The sequence below is a fragment of the Panthera tigris genome, chromosome B3 (assembly GCF_018350195.1).
Source record: "Panthera tigris isolate Pti1 chromosome B3, P.tigris_Pti1_mat1.1, whole genome shotgun sequence".
Taxonomy (NCBI): Eukaryota; Metazoa; Chordata; class Mammalia; order Carnivora; family Felidae; genus Panthera; species Panthera tigris.
The window spans coordinates 135023284-135038681 of record NC_056665.1 but is presented as its reverse complement, the minus strand read 5'-3'; the positions used below and the strand labels follow the sequence as shown (position 1 = coordinate 135038681).

General features: G+C 41.4%; 1 protein-coding gene across 1 annotated transcript in view; it reads right to left on the bottom strand.

Moving 5' to 3' along the window:
* GOLGA5 (golgin A5) overlaps window positions 1-10603 on the bottom strand; it is a 32604-nt gene extending 22001 nt beyond the window's left edge. Inside the window, exons 1-3 of the mRNA XM_042990417.1 lie at window positions 10349-10603; window positions 7654-8227; window positions 294-521 (exon numbers count right to left, since the gene is read on the bottom strand). Of these exons, the coding sequence (XP_042846351.1) occupies window positions 294-521; window positions 7654-8197 (772 nt within the window). The 5' untranslated portion in view covers window positions 8198-8227; window positions 10349-10603. The remainder of the gene's footprint in view (window positions 1-293; window positions 522-7653; window positions 8228-10348) is intronic.
* Between the last annotated feature and the right edge of the window lie 4795 nt (window positions 10604-15398).

Below are 15398 nucleotides of genomic sequence, written 5' to 3'. Positions count from 1 at the left end.
CAGCTCCCCCTGAATGCTCAGAATAAATCGATCCAATGAATCAGATGATTACTGATGTTCCGTTCTCAGTCCCTAAATTTCATGATTCCTAAAGAATGACCAAACAAGCCAATGTTCTGGTTCAGGTCGGTGGGAGGATGACTGGTCTCACTTCTAAATCTGGGCCCTGTTTCTATGAAAATGCTATTTTATAAGTCTCATCTGAAATATTTCTAAGTTTTGATGTAATCAAATCTTCGTTTATTTTTGAAATGTTAAATTCCTAACCCTGCACAATTGAAATAAGGCTCTACCTTCTTGAGTTTCCTTGGATCTTTGAAGTAATGAGGCCATTTCTTGATTTAAAGACTGAACCTCATTCCTCAACAGTTGGTTCTCCAACCGAAGATTAGACAGTTCATGTGATTTGCCGTCAGGAGTAGGTGCTGGATTGTGGTCAGTGCAGGCAGCACTTGAGGATACATTTTCCTTTGAAGAATCCTCTTGAACTTCATGGCCAGAATCTGAATTATTAGAGGTTTCTGTTAAAAAAAAAAAAAAAAAAGAATACACTTTTGTTACACCAGAACAGGCACTGCATACACATGAGTAGCTTACTTTGGTAGAATGCCTTTTGGCTCAAGTCGACTGCTACAGCTAAAATGACAGCTTAAATTTAAATAAAATACAGGGTAAATTTTCAATAGACTTCCTTCTGATGAAATTTCATTGTCCTACTTGGAGGCTACAGACCTCTAAGGATCTCAAAGTCTGGATATACTGAATGAATGGTGATGCAGAACAGACACAAGAATACAGTTCTGGGAAGGAGAAAACCAGAGAGGATTTAAGTGGTTGGACTTAGGTAAAAAGGGTTTCAGTCTCCCTTTGGGCTTTAAAGTATTTTCTTAAAAAAAGAGACAAGTCCCAACAGTGAAAATACTGGAAAGGCACAAAAGAACAGCTGTGGGTTTCAAGGCAAGGAGAGTAATAATATGTCGGAGCAATTTGTTACATACCAAACTTGAGTCTAAAAGGTCTTACTCAAGGAGCTAGAGATTCGTAAATTCAGATTCATCCTGCTTTTGTTACAAAATGTGATGCAGATGCATTTTTAACTTGCTCTAAAAAAACGAGGTACAGTTATATAGCTAAATGATAAAATGGACGAAAATAGTAACAGTACAGGCAAAAGAGCTGACACTTCAGAAAGGAAGATAAACTACTGACCCATAATCGTATAAAAAAGTTCTCAACATCATCAGTGATCAAGGAAAAATGCAGATTGAAACCACGAGAACCAGTGCACACCCACTAAAATGGCTACAATTAAGAGGACGATGCCAAATGCTGACAAAGACACGGAGCAGCCAGAGCTCTCCTAGATTTTACTGGTGGGAGCACAAAATGGTATAACCACTGTGGGAAAAGGTTTCAGTTTCTTATGAAATTAAATATGCAGCTACCATTTCGCCTAGTAATTCCCTTCCCAGGTTTCCACTTCCTAGAGACATGAAAACATTTTCCCACAAACAGACAAGAACAAAAATGGTCATAACAGCTTTATTTACAATAACCCAAAACTGGAAACAATCCATCGTCCATAAAAGAGACTAAAGTGTGGTATACTCAGAACAAATTACTGACATATCCATGGATCTTACTAATGTGGTGAGGAAAAAGATAAGAGAGTGGACATACTATATGATTCCATTTATATGGAAGTTTTAGGAGAAAAACGAAGGTGAAAAAAATCAGAACAGTGGTAGTTGGGGAAATGGGGTAGAAAGATGAACTGGAAAGAGACATGAGGCAAAGGGACAAAGGAAATGTTATTTATCATAATAAAAGGGTGGGTTACATAGGCATAGCCATTTATCTGTATAGCTAAGATTTGTGCATTTCAATATACAGAAAAAAATTATGAGAAATCGAAATCTGAACAATGACTAGGTATTAGGTGATACTGAGGAATTATTAAAATTTTAGGGTGATTATGGTGTGGATGTTTGTTTTTAAAGCTTGCATCTCTCTAGGGTCATCAAATGAAATATTTCTAGAAGAAATGATAGGAGATCTGTGATTTGTTTCAAAATAATTCTGTGGCGGGTAGAGGAAGGGATGGAAAACGGGAGGGTATAAAAGAAATAAGAACGGCTGTAAACTGTTTAGATAATGTAGTCAGATAATAGGTATTATCGGAGGGAGTCATCAAAATCTACTTTGATATATCTGAAATTTCCAAAATCAAAATTAAAAAAAAAAAATCTTTTTTTTAATGTTTATTTATTTTTGAGACAGAGAGAGACAGAGCATGAGCAGGGAAGGGGCAGAGAGAGAGGGAGACACAGAATGTGAAGCAGGCTCCAGGCTCTGAGCTGTCAGCACAGAGCCCGACGCGGGGCTCGAACTCACCAACTGTGAGATCATGACCTGAGCCAAAGTCAGACGCTTAACCGACTGAGCCACCCAGGCGCCCCAAAATCAAAATTTTTTTAAAGAAATAAAGTATATATCCAAAATTGTGGGATATATATAAAGTAGTATTTAAAAAGACATTTATAGGGGTACCTGGGTGGTTCAGTTGGTTGAGCATCCGACTCTTGATTTCAGCTCAGGTCATGAACCCAGGGTTGTAGGATTAAGCCCTTCATTAGGCTCTGAGCGGACAGCACAGAGCCTGCTTGGGATTTTCTCTCTCCCCATTTCTCTGCCCCTTCCCTGCTTGCTCTCTCTCAAAATAAATAAATAAATACACATTTTAAAAAAATAAATAAAAAGACATTTTTTGTATTTAATATATACATCAAAAATGAAAGGAAGAAAATGAGTTAAAGGCTATAAAAACAGAATAAAACCTGGGGCGCCAGGGTGGCTCAGTTGGTTAAGCGTCTGACTTCAGCTCAGGTCATGATCTCACGGTTCATGGGTATGAGCCGTGCCATTGGGTTCTGTGCTGACAGCTCAGAGCCTGGAGCCTGCTTCGGATTCTGTCTCCCTCTCTCTTTGCTCCTCCCCTACTTACACTCAGTCTCTCTCTCTCTCTCAAAAATACACACACACACACACACACACACACACACACACACACACAATTTTAAAACAGAATAAACCCCAAAGCAAAAATTAACAATAAAGACCAGAAATTAACAAAATAGAAATCTGCTAGAGATAATTAAAATGGTCTTTTGAGGGACATATCACAAACATTATGCCAATAAATTTTTAAACGTATATGATGTTGAAACCTATCAAATTGTATACTTAAGTATGTGTAGTTAATTATACGTCAGTTACACTTCATTAACACTGTTTAAAAAAATAGGCATTTATCACAGTGCCAGATACTGATATTCTTCTAGTAGTATCTGTGATCAAGCTTTGGTTTCTGCAGGGTTAGTATGAATGATTAGGTTGGTGTCCAATTGGGTTAAGGTTTCAGCTATGACCCTTTTACTATTTTCCTAAAATTAAGTAAAATAAATACAATCCCCCAAAGTACATATGAAATAGACAAACTCTTAGGAAAAAAAATGTAACTCACCAAAAACAGAGGAAATGGAAAACCAATAGAATCAATAGTTCAAACTCCAGACCTGATGGTTTTACCAGTGAGTTCCAGCAAAATTCAGGGAATAAATAATCTCGGTTTTACATCAAATAATTAAGACAACAGAAAAAGAGGGAACACTTTCAAATTCATTTTATAAGGCTAACATAACTGTAACACTAAAACCTAACAGTATTACAGGTCACTCTCACTTATGAAATAAATGCAAAAATCCTAACTGGAATATTAGCAAACTCAAAGTCAAGTCTGGTTTTAGGTTTTAAAAAAGTCAATTGATTTGTATCCCATATTAATATTAAGGAACAAAAAGCATATTAAAAAATCATATGATATACATACAGGAAAAAACACTGTAAAAATTCAACATAAAAACTCAAATTAGAGGGATGGCTGGGTGATTCAGTAGGTTAACCGGTTTCACCAGCTGTGGGTTTGACCCCTATGTTGTGCTAACAGCTCGGAGCCTGCTTGGGATTCTCACTCTCTCCCTCTCTCTGTCCCCCTTCCCGCTTGCTCTCGCTCTCAAAATAAATAAACTTAAGAAAACACAACTCAAACTAGATACACATAGATACAGTATTCACCTGATAAAAAGTACCTATAAAAAAACTAACATAGACATTGTATTTGGTTAAACTGTCAAACCATGGTTAAGACAAAGAACAAGATACTGGTTCTCAGCCCAAGCCAATGCAGTGAGGCAAGAAAGAGATTCTTTTTAAAGATTAAAGGGTTAAGAAGGAACCAAACTGTCACTATCCACAGATACTGTGTTGTTGAAAATCTGAATGTACAGAAAAATAAAAGATTAAGAGCTATGTAGGCTGCTGTGTATCAAAAGCCAATACATCAGGAACAGAAAGTAAAACTTTAAAAAGGATGCCATCTACAAGTTTCAAAAAATATAAACTACCAGGAATAAATCTGACAAAAAATATGCAAGACTTTCATGAAGAAAATGATAAAATCTTAAAGAAAGACACTTAAAAACTAAGTTGAAATTGTACCATGTTATTATGGGTGAGAAACCTCAGTTTTGTAAAGATGCTAATTCTCACCCAAACGGAAGCAATAGACTCCCAATAAAAAGGCCATAAGAATTTTTGTGAAACTTGGAAAGCAAATTCTAAAATGAATATGGATGTACAAAAAAGTCCAAGAATAGCCAAAACATTCTTGAAAGACCAGATGGGAGAAATTGCTCTAGGAGATATCAAAACACTATAAAACTACATGAATTAAGACAGCGTGGCATTGGCACAAAATGCCAGGGGTGATATTGCAGATTGACAGGGAAAGGAAATATTTTCAATGACTAATGCTGAGATAACAGTATGGGGGGAAAAATGGAACTAGATAGGCATCTACCTTACACCGTTTATCTAAAAAACCCCCAAATTTTAAATAAACATAAAAATATGAAAGGCAAAACTATAAAACCTTTAGAATACAGGAAAATATCCTTATGGCCTTAAGACAGGAAAAAATTTTCTAAGACACAAAAAAACATACCACAAAGAAAAGAACGCTAAATTCATGTACATTAAGAACTCTACTGAGATACCACAGAGAGAAGTGGGGGAAAACCAAGGTAAAACAGAAGGAGGTGTAGAAAGAATCACCATCTGGAATATATAAAGGATATCTATGAATCAATAAGGAAAAAGACAAATGGTCCATTGGAAAAAATTGATCAAAAGACTTGAATAGCACTTCCCAGAAGACGAAACCTGCATAGTTAAATATCTGAAAAGATGCTCAACCTCATTAGTAAGGAGAAAAATAACAACACACCTGATTAACAAAACACAGTCACTGAAAATATCCAATGTTGGTGAAAATGCAGAGCAGAAGCAATAGTAACCATAGTTGTTCAAGTATAAATTGGTACACCTCTTGAGAAAACAATTCTGGTATACTACCGTACCTGGAACCCTGTCACACCCTACAACCCAGCAATTCCATTTATAGACGTTTCTAGGCATCCTAGGGCACTGCTTCTCAACCTAGGGTGATTTTGCTCCCAAGGGACATTTGGCGATATAGATATATAGATATAGATATAGATATAGATATAGATATAGATATAGATATAGATATAGATATAGATAGACAGGCAGACATAGAGAGGGGGGCAGGGAAGAGAGAGACATTTTTGGTTATCACAATTGGGGATGCTACTGGCATCGAATGGATTAAGAGGCCAGGGATGGTGCCTCCTACAACAAAGATTTATTCCACCCACCAGTCCCAAGATTGAGACCCTGCCCTAGAGAAACAAAACTTCATCATTATAACTCCCACGTATTAACTGATTCTAACTCCTTTCCCTGTCAACAGGTTTCCTTTGACTCCTTTACAATCAAATGTAAGCGGTTTTCCTTAAAAGTAGAAAAATATCATCAACTTTCTTTGAAAGACCTCTATTAGCATCCCATTGCTATGGCACTTACAATTTACCTGGCCCTAGTAATCTCCTGGAAAACAACAACAAAAATATCATATGCCCTACCTCCAGCCCCGGAAAGTCCGATTCAAGAAGTCTGGGGAGGCACACAATTCACTTTTATTAATCACACAAGTGCTTCTAACGCATGTTGTCCAGGGACCACTCTTTAAGAGAGGATGATGTATACGAATAATGGTTTTAAACATGTAAACGGAGGCATACAAGGGCCTTCACAAACAGCTCCCAACCTTCTTTGCTACCTTCGTTTTCTTTTGCTGTCTCCTACACACTGTGCCCACAACAACTACTCTACCAAACGTGTACAGAATCTCTGCATTGAATGCTGTCTCCAACCCCTCTTTTTTTTCACCTGGAAACTTCTACTCATTCTTTGAGACTCAACTCAAACCACAGACCCCCTGTGAATCCTTACCTGAATACCTTACTTTCTCCTTAATGGCTCCACAATACTCTAACCGTATTTCAATTTCTGTATTTACTATACTATATACTAATATACTATAGTTTTGTTGTCGTTGTTGTTGTTGAGAAAGGGGGGGGGAGGAGCAGAGGGAGAAGGGGACGGAGGATCCAAGTGGGCCCTGCACTGAGAGCAGTGAGCCTGATGCAGGGGCTCAAACTCACGAACTGTAAGATCATGACCTGAGCTGAAGACAGACCCTCAACCGACTGAGCCACCCAGGTGCCCCATAAATTATGTTTACATGTCTCTCTCGCCCTCTCGACCCTGTTAAAAAGAAATTTAGGAGTGTGTGTACATAGTCAACTGTTACTGCATGATCCTGTCTTGAAAGCCCCAAACACTTGCCTCTTTACCACTTTATCTTGACAGATTTTATTCACCAACAGCCAGGACTACGGGAGAAGCTTTAATATTTAAGAAAATAACAAGCTTCCAATAATCACCAACTTTATAAAGAATCTCTGCAAGAACCTACCATGTGTTTGCTATTTTAAAATGGTTAGTAGGTACCTGAATCAGCCATATTACCACGTTAACCTCATTTTTGCAGGTGAGAAGATCTATATATACAGGTAATTTCACAGCAATGAAAACCAGAATTCTAAACTGTTACTTCATGACCAGGTCAATGCCTTCAACCCTTCAACTCGGATCGAAGTTCAGTCTCTCAGCTTCATTTCTGAGGGATGCAAGGGGTAAACACACACACACGCACACACACGCACACACACACACACACACACACACACACAGAAAAAGCCCTCACAATCCAGAATAAATGTGAAGGACATCCTCCTATTTTATCATCCCAAAAAGAAATGAATTGAGATAGTTCCAAGTCCAAAATTATGTTTTCTTTCAGATTTCAAAATTGTCTTTTTTTTTTTTGTAGTTTAAAATATCTTAGAGAATCATCCTGGGCAGAATTTCTTAGATCCTAGGCTGGGTAAAGGTACCCAACAGACAACATTCAAAGGTCCCTATTATAACTGTACACTGACTAATGGCTTCCGTGTCGTCTATCACGTTCATTCCACATTTTAGAAGCTGCCTTTACACCAGTGGGGAAAGGTAACATAACAGAGGATGAGAAACACTACCAGAACATTTCAGGTTATGACACGTCCCATTTGCTTAACTCTAAAAGAAACCAGAGGGCTGATTAACTACCATCGCCTTGGCTCCTAGAAGGATTTTCCTCAACGGTTTTGACGGTGGTCACGCTGGTGTTCACAGAACCGACACTTGCTGTCCGAGAACTCTGAAGGACAGGTGTCTTGCTCCTTTCTTTTTTGATTTCCACCCTCCCGGTAGGCTCCTTCTGTGAACTATTAAGAAAGTCAAACAGCAGCTCATCATCAGGTTCTGACTTTTTTCTTCGAACAAACTGGGATGAAGGCCTAGGAACAGATGTGTTTTCAACAGAATGAGTGGTCTCCACTGATGTCCTAGATCCTACTTTCACATTTGCTGTGCCAGCTAAGAGAGTGGCTTTCTGATTTCTAATGTTATCAGCTGCTGAGGAAATATAAGCAGCTTTAGATCCAGTCTGATAAGTCAAATCTGTATTTTGCTGAAGTTCAGGATAGTCAGCATTTTTGTTATATGTGATATTGCCAGTGTTCTCTTTTCTACTGAGAGCTGTTGCAGCCCCTTGATCAACTCGATTTAAAAGATCTTCTGCCTTCCCAGCAAGATCAGCAAACCAGGACATGATGGTAGCAGAATAATCCTATTGGTGAACCTGTGAAAAGGACATAAAGTGGTCAGTATGGCATAACAGCAGAGCACAGCAGTGAAGACCAGGCTCCGCAGTCAGGCAGTCCTGGACTAAAAGCCTAGCGCTGCCCCTTACTAGCTATGTAACCTTGAGCAAACGACTTCACTGAAACTGAGAATCTTTACCTGGAAAATGAGGAAAATAAGTGTATTCACATTATAGGACGGCTTTAAGATGAAGTAATCTATAAAAACAACTCTGCAAAAGGCCTAACACGCAGTAGACACTCATTTTAGTAGTTGCTATTACCATAATAATTACAGCTATCTCTACTGTTATAACTCCTATTTCAACAATAGGCAAATGTTACTGTAGCAAACGTAAGTAGCAAATAATCAATATAGTAAAATTCCAGCTCAACCAAATAAAAAGAATTCCCTGAAGTTTGTTTTAAGGTGCTAAAACTTGAAGAAACTTCTGATTGATACTAAATCTCCATGTTTAAATGCAGCAGTATTATGGATAATTTAGATGTGCACATATATAATCTGTCTAAAGTACAGTTACAATAATTTACATTCTCAGTACCTACTATGTGCACACTGGCTAAGTTCAGAATAAAAAAAAATGACTGCACGGCCATTTATTTGATAAATAGATCTGAGTACTTTTTGGTGTGCCAGAATGAATTAGAATGATGAAGTAATTAGTCCTTACAGATACAGAAGTGTACTAAAAAAGTCAACAACCATTTCTTGAATGTGCACATTGTTGTGCCTGGCACGCTCTTTCGTCATTAACTCTTTCTTGTTCTTAAACTTCACCTGAATGTCATGAGCTCCAAAACACAGTTCTCTTTCTCTCCATCTAGCTTAGGTTCTATCATTCTCTGTTCGCATGCTAGGCTTTACTCTCACAACCTTCCATGTTTTATATGATTTTTTTTTCTGTCTCTTCCTATTGGAAAGAGGAGGAGGGAAGTGGCTGGATGAAGGCCAGGTCTGTTTTGCTTACCACTAAATTCTCAGCACACAGCAGGCATCCGTAAATACTGCTGAATGTAGTTTGTATGTCAAATGCCATACAATCATTACCTTTATCACACATAATTTTCACAACCACATTACGTAGTAAGTAGCAGTATTCTTTTTTCACAAACGGGGAAAAGATTTAGAAAGATCCCAGAGTTTCGATGGCAGCTTAGCAACTCAAATCTAAGTCAGCCAAACCCAGTTTTTTTTTTTAACCGCTGCCTTTCCCATCTAGCCTCTCAGTAACTGAATAACCTCAAGAAGAAACTCACCCTCTAAACCTGTTCCTTACAAAATGGGACTATTATATACCTGTATATTTCACAGTTTATGTGACCTCAAATGAAAATGGAGGTGCAGTGCTCTGTAACACGTAAAACTCTTTACAGATGTCAAGTATTATTCTCAAGCAGACATTGGTGGCGACTGGGCGGCAAATGATCCTTACTAATTAAAGGAGTCAAAGCATACTTATTAACCCCCTATATCTCGCCTCCTATTTTTAAAGTTAATGGGGTTTTAAAACAAAACCCCATGCCTTAATGTTGATTATCCAATTAAATACAAACAGCGGTCCTGGGCACTTGCCCCACTGACAACTCCAGCGGACTTCAGAGGTGCAGTGCCCCCAAGTAATTAATTTCTCAGGCATTGCCCCAGGAAATGGCCCACAGGGACGGAGATGAAGAGAGGGTGACAGTGCGTGGGCTGGGGATGGGTCCGCAGACAGCAGTGGCAGGGTCTGCTTCGAAGGCCAGGTGTCAACACAGAGGAAGGGAGGCTGGGGGTCAGTCGGTCGGTCCCAGGGACTTTGTCGTCAACAGATCTCAGGTAGGCGAGTACAGACCCCCGCTTCGCTCCCCACCTGCCAGGCTGAACCTCTGGAGGGGGAGGAGCTGCCAAACCCGGCTGGGGGCGGGGGGCGGGGAGGGAGGAGAGGGCAGGGCACTCAACAATGCCGGCTGAGGCCCCAGGGGGCTCTCCTGCCCTCTCCCTCAGCCCCCCAAAAGCGCAGAGACCAGAGTCTCCGCTTAGGGGACGCCAACCCAGCACCTACGGCCGTTAACGCCCTAGGCGGACCCGTCCGGCCCACTGGGCTCAGCTGCCGCCTCACCTGAGGACTCCGGAGCGGCTGCACCGCGGCCTCGTCGCCCGCCAGGGCCGCCCCCCACCTCGGCAGCCGGCGGCTAGAGGGCCAGGCAGACGAAACCTGGTCCCGGCCCGGCCGCGGCCCCGCTACTCTTCCGGGAGACGTGGAAGGGCGGCGAGGACCCCAAAACAGAGTGGCTTCCGAGCTGCCTGAGCGGCCCGGGACCGACAACAGCCACCTGGAGGCGACTCAGGCGGTGGCGCCGGCGGCTGCGGGGGCCTCGCTCTTGGCCACGCCCTTCTTCCGCCTGGTGCGTGTGACGTAGCTCTCCTCCCTTGGAGGACGACGGTCTGCACGCGGCCGGCATAACATTGTAGGCCACGCCCCCCAGGGGGGCGGGACCCTGGGCGGCACCGCGGGGTGACTGAGGCGGTACCCCGCCTAGAAGGAATTTGAGGCCTGAGTTGGGCGGGGCGTGAGACCTAGGTGGACCCCCAGCCTTCACCTTTCCCTCTTCGCCTGCCAGTTTTTAGGGTAAGGATGCTGAGGACCCAGGGCGGGAGATGGGAATACAGAAAACAAGATCCCTGAGTTCCTGGAGATTCCTTTCTAGTGGCAGAGACGGATTTTAAATAAACCAATGACTGAACAAGACGATTTTAAGAACGCTATCAAAGTTGTACAGACAAAAAGGGAGAAGTGACTGGAGGTGGAGGAAACACTTTAAATGGTGTGATCTCTCTGAAGAGGTGACCTTTAAGCCGAGACCCAAACGATGGAAAAGACCCATAATGGGTCTTTCCATACAGCAATATTGTAGTTATGTTATGCATACAGTTCCTAGAATACTTGAAAATAGTCTAAAATCCACACTCAATAATTAAATACTCAGCTCCTGCTATGGTGCACAGGATTGGGCTAATTTGGCTCTAATTGTGGACAAGCCTACAACATAGTCCCATACATCCCCATTTTCAGGTTGAGGAAACTAAGGCTCAAAGAGGTTAAGTAGCTCGTCTAAAATCATCTGTCTTAATGAGGAGTCCACAGTTCTCGAAAGCTTGTGTCCTTAGACTCAGTGTTTTATATTCTCCAATTGAATATTGGGAGTGATTACAATTCCTGTTTCTCTTCTTCCCAAGTCAGGTTCAGCCCAGTCTAGCGAATGGAAACACTTTCAGCAGCAGCTGGAAGTAATAATAATAAGGGCTCAGTTTCTGAGCCCTTATTTTTATTTATTTATTTATTTATTTTTATTTATTTTTGGGACAGAGAGAGACAGAGCATGAACGGGGGAGGGGCAGAGAGAGAGGGAGACACAGAATCGGAAACCGGCTCCAGGCTCCGAGCCATCAGCCCAGAGCCTGACATGGGGCTCGAACTCACGGACCGCGAGATCGTGACCTGGCTGAAGTCGGACGCTTAACCGACTGCGCCACCCAGGCGCCCCTCTGAGCCCTTATTAAGTGCAGAATACGGTTATGCATCGGATGTGCCTCACCTCATTTAATTCTTGGAAGGCAGCTATGCTCACCACTATACCACCAACACTCACCTCATTTAATTCTTACAACTGTAAGGAAGGTGCTGTTGTTATCCTGTGATAGGTGGTCTTGTTCTCAGGTTTTATGTAGCTTTTCCTGGTAAGGATTATACATCACTACCTGTTGCCAGGTGGTTGCAATGTTTTCTGTAGGAGGAGTGTCCTTTCTAGCCTCCCTGAGGTCAAGCCTGATCCTGTGACTTGCTTTGGCCAATGAAATGTGAACAGAAGGCCTTTCACCACATCTGTGCAAAAGTGTTAAGACCCATTATATTTCTATCAGCTCTCTTGATCCTTTTCCTCTCTCATGAGAATGGCTAGTCCAGTTAGGGCTGCTCCCTCCCCCTGGGACCTGGAAAGAAAAAGATGCGAAGCAGCCCACATCTAACACATTACAGGAGTGAAAAATAAACCTTCACTTTTATTTATTTATTTAAAAATTTTAAATGTTTATTTTTGAGAGAGAGAGAGAGACACAGGATGAGCATGGGAGAGGCAGAGAGAGAGAGTGGGAGACACAGAATCCGAAGCAGGCTCCAGGCTCTGAGCTGTCAGCACACAGACCGACGCAGGGCTCAAACTCATGAACCATAAGGTCATGACCTGACCTGAAGTCAGAGACTTAACCGACTGAGCCAGCCAGGTGCCCCATCCTTTGCTTTTAGGTGGCACTGAGATTTGGCACTGTATCTTACACAGCCTTAACTAATGAGATTAAGAGAGCGATTAAGACAGAGAGCCTTAACTAACACATAACCCCCTCTTATAGACGAAGACACTGAGATTCAGAGAGATTTAGTTACTTTCCCACGGTCACTGTATGGTACCTGCTGGATAGCTTGTTTGTGCAAGCATACCCTGAATGCCCCTGTTAATCACTATCTTGAAAATGTAGAAATCTTTTCCTCTGTCCATATTCCTATCAAGCAGAACGTGCAGCAGAATGTGTTGTTCAGTGTTCAAGGTCAGGGGCATTGGGGGTGGCCAACCCAGAGTGTCTCCCTTATAACAAAGATTGTCCAGAACGACCTAACACTAATATCATCCTCAATGGGGAAAAACTGAGAGCTTTCCCCCCAAGGTCAGGAACAAGACAGGGATGTCCACTCTAGCCACTGTTATTCAACATAGTATTGGAAGTCTTAGCCTCTGCAATCAGACAACACAAAGAAATAAAAGGCATCCAAATCAGCCAGGAGGAGGTCAAACTTTTCCTCTTCGCAGATGATATGATATTCTATATGGAAAACCCAAAAGATTCCACCAAAAAACTGTTAGAACTGATTCTTGAATTCAGCAAAGTTGCAGGATATAAAATCGATGCACAGAAATCGGTTGCATTCCTATACACCAACAATGAAGCAACAGAAAGAGAAATCAAGGAATTGATCCCATTTACAATTGCACCAAAAACCATAAAATACCTAGGAATAAATCTAACTAAAGAGGTGAAAAATCTATACATGGAAACCTATAGAAAGCTTATGAAAGAAATTGAAGAAGACACAAACAAATGGAAAAAAGATTCCATGCTCCTGGATAGGAAGAACAAATCTTGTTAAAATGTCAATACTACCCAAAGCAATCTACATCAAATCCCTATCAAATCTACAATCCCTATCAAAATAACACCAGCATTCTTCACAGAGCTAGAACAAATAATCCTAAAATTTGTATGGAACCAGAAAAGACCCCAAACAGCCAAAGAAATCTTAAACAAGAAAACCAAATCAGGAGGCATCACGATCCCGGACTTCAAGCTATACTACGAAGTTGTAATCATCAAGACAGTATGGTACTGGCACAAGAACAGACACTCAGATCAATGGAACAGAACAGAGAACCCAGAAATGGACCCACAAGCGTATGGCCAGCTAATCTTTGACAAAGCAGGAAAGAATATCCAATGGAATAAAGACAGTCTCTTCAGCAAGCAGCGCTGGGAAAACTGGACAGCGACATGCAGAAGAATGAACCTGGACCACTTTCTTACCCCATACACAAAAATAAACTCAAAATGGATGAAAGACCTCAATGTAAGACAGGAAGCCATCAAAATCCTTGAGGAGAAAGCAGGCAAAAACCTCTTTGATCTTGGCCGCAGCAACTTCTTACTCAACACGTCTCCGGAGGCAAGGGAAACAAAAGCCAAAATGAACTACTGGGACCTCATCAAAATAAAAAGCTTCTGCACAGCGAAGGAAACAATCAGCAAAACTAAAGGGCAACCGACAGAATGGGAGACATATTGGATAAAGGTTAGGATCCAAAATCTATAAAGAACTTATCAAACTCAACATCCAGAAGACAAATAATCCAGTGAAGAAATGGGCAAAAGACATGGATAGACACTTCTCCAAAGAAGGCATCCAGATGGCCAACCGACACATGAAAAAAAAGGCTAAAAATCACTTATCCTCAGGGAAATACAAATCAAAACCACAATGAGATACCACCTCACCCCTGTCAGAATGGCTAACATTAACAAGTCAGGCAACAACAGATGTTTGCGAGGATGCGGAGAAAGCAGATCTCTTTTGCATTGTTGGTGGGAATGCAAGCTGGTGCAGCCACTCTGGAAAACAGTATGGAGGTTCCTCAAAAAATTAAAAATAGAACTACCCTATGACCCAGCAATTGCACTACTAGGCATTTATCCACGGGATACAGGGGTGCTGTTTCGAAGGGATACACGCACTCCCATGTTTATAGCAGCACTATCAACAATAGCCAAAGTATGGAGAGAGCCCAAATGTCCATCGATGGATGAATGGATAAGAAGATGTGGTATATATATATAATGGAGTATTACTCAGCAATCAAAAACAATGAAATCTTGCCATTTGCAACTACATGGATGGAACTGGAGGGTATTATGCTAAGTGAATTAGTCAGAGAAAGACAAAAATCATATGACTTCACTCATATGAGGACTTTAAGAGACAAAACAGATGAACATAAGGGAAGGGAAACAAAAATAATATAAAAACAGGGAGGGGAATAAAACATAAGAGACTCTTAAATATGGAGAACAAACAGGGTGGCTGGAGGGGTTGTGGGAGGGGGGGATGGGCTCAGTGGGGAAGGGGCTCTAAGGAATCTACTCCTGAAATCATTGTTGCACTAGATGCTAACTAATTTCAATGTAAATTAAAAAAAAAAAGTAACAATCTTTACACACACACACACACACACACACATACACACACACAGAAAGATTGTCTAGGTGGCAGGCCTTGCTTGATCTCTTTGAGACTCTGGCCATCCAAGGAGGGGAAGGGCCACTGATACTTGCTAAGTTAAGGTGCTGTGATGTAAAAACTTGTTGCATGTAGATCCCAGAAGCGGATGCTTTGTCCAGTCGGCTGCTCCTGGGCTCCCTATATGTAAAGTACCCCAGTAAACCTGTGTCTCAATCGCTGTCTCCAGGTCTCTCCTCTGACCTCACCAGACCATCACCTACCCTAAGCTTAGAGTCTGCTGGGGTGCAGCTGCACGGTCACACGGGGAGTGAGTAGTATGTCTGGGACT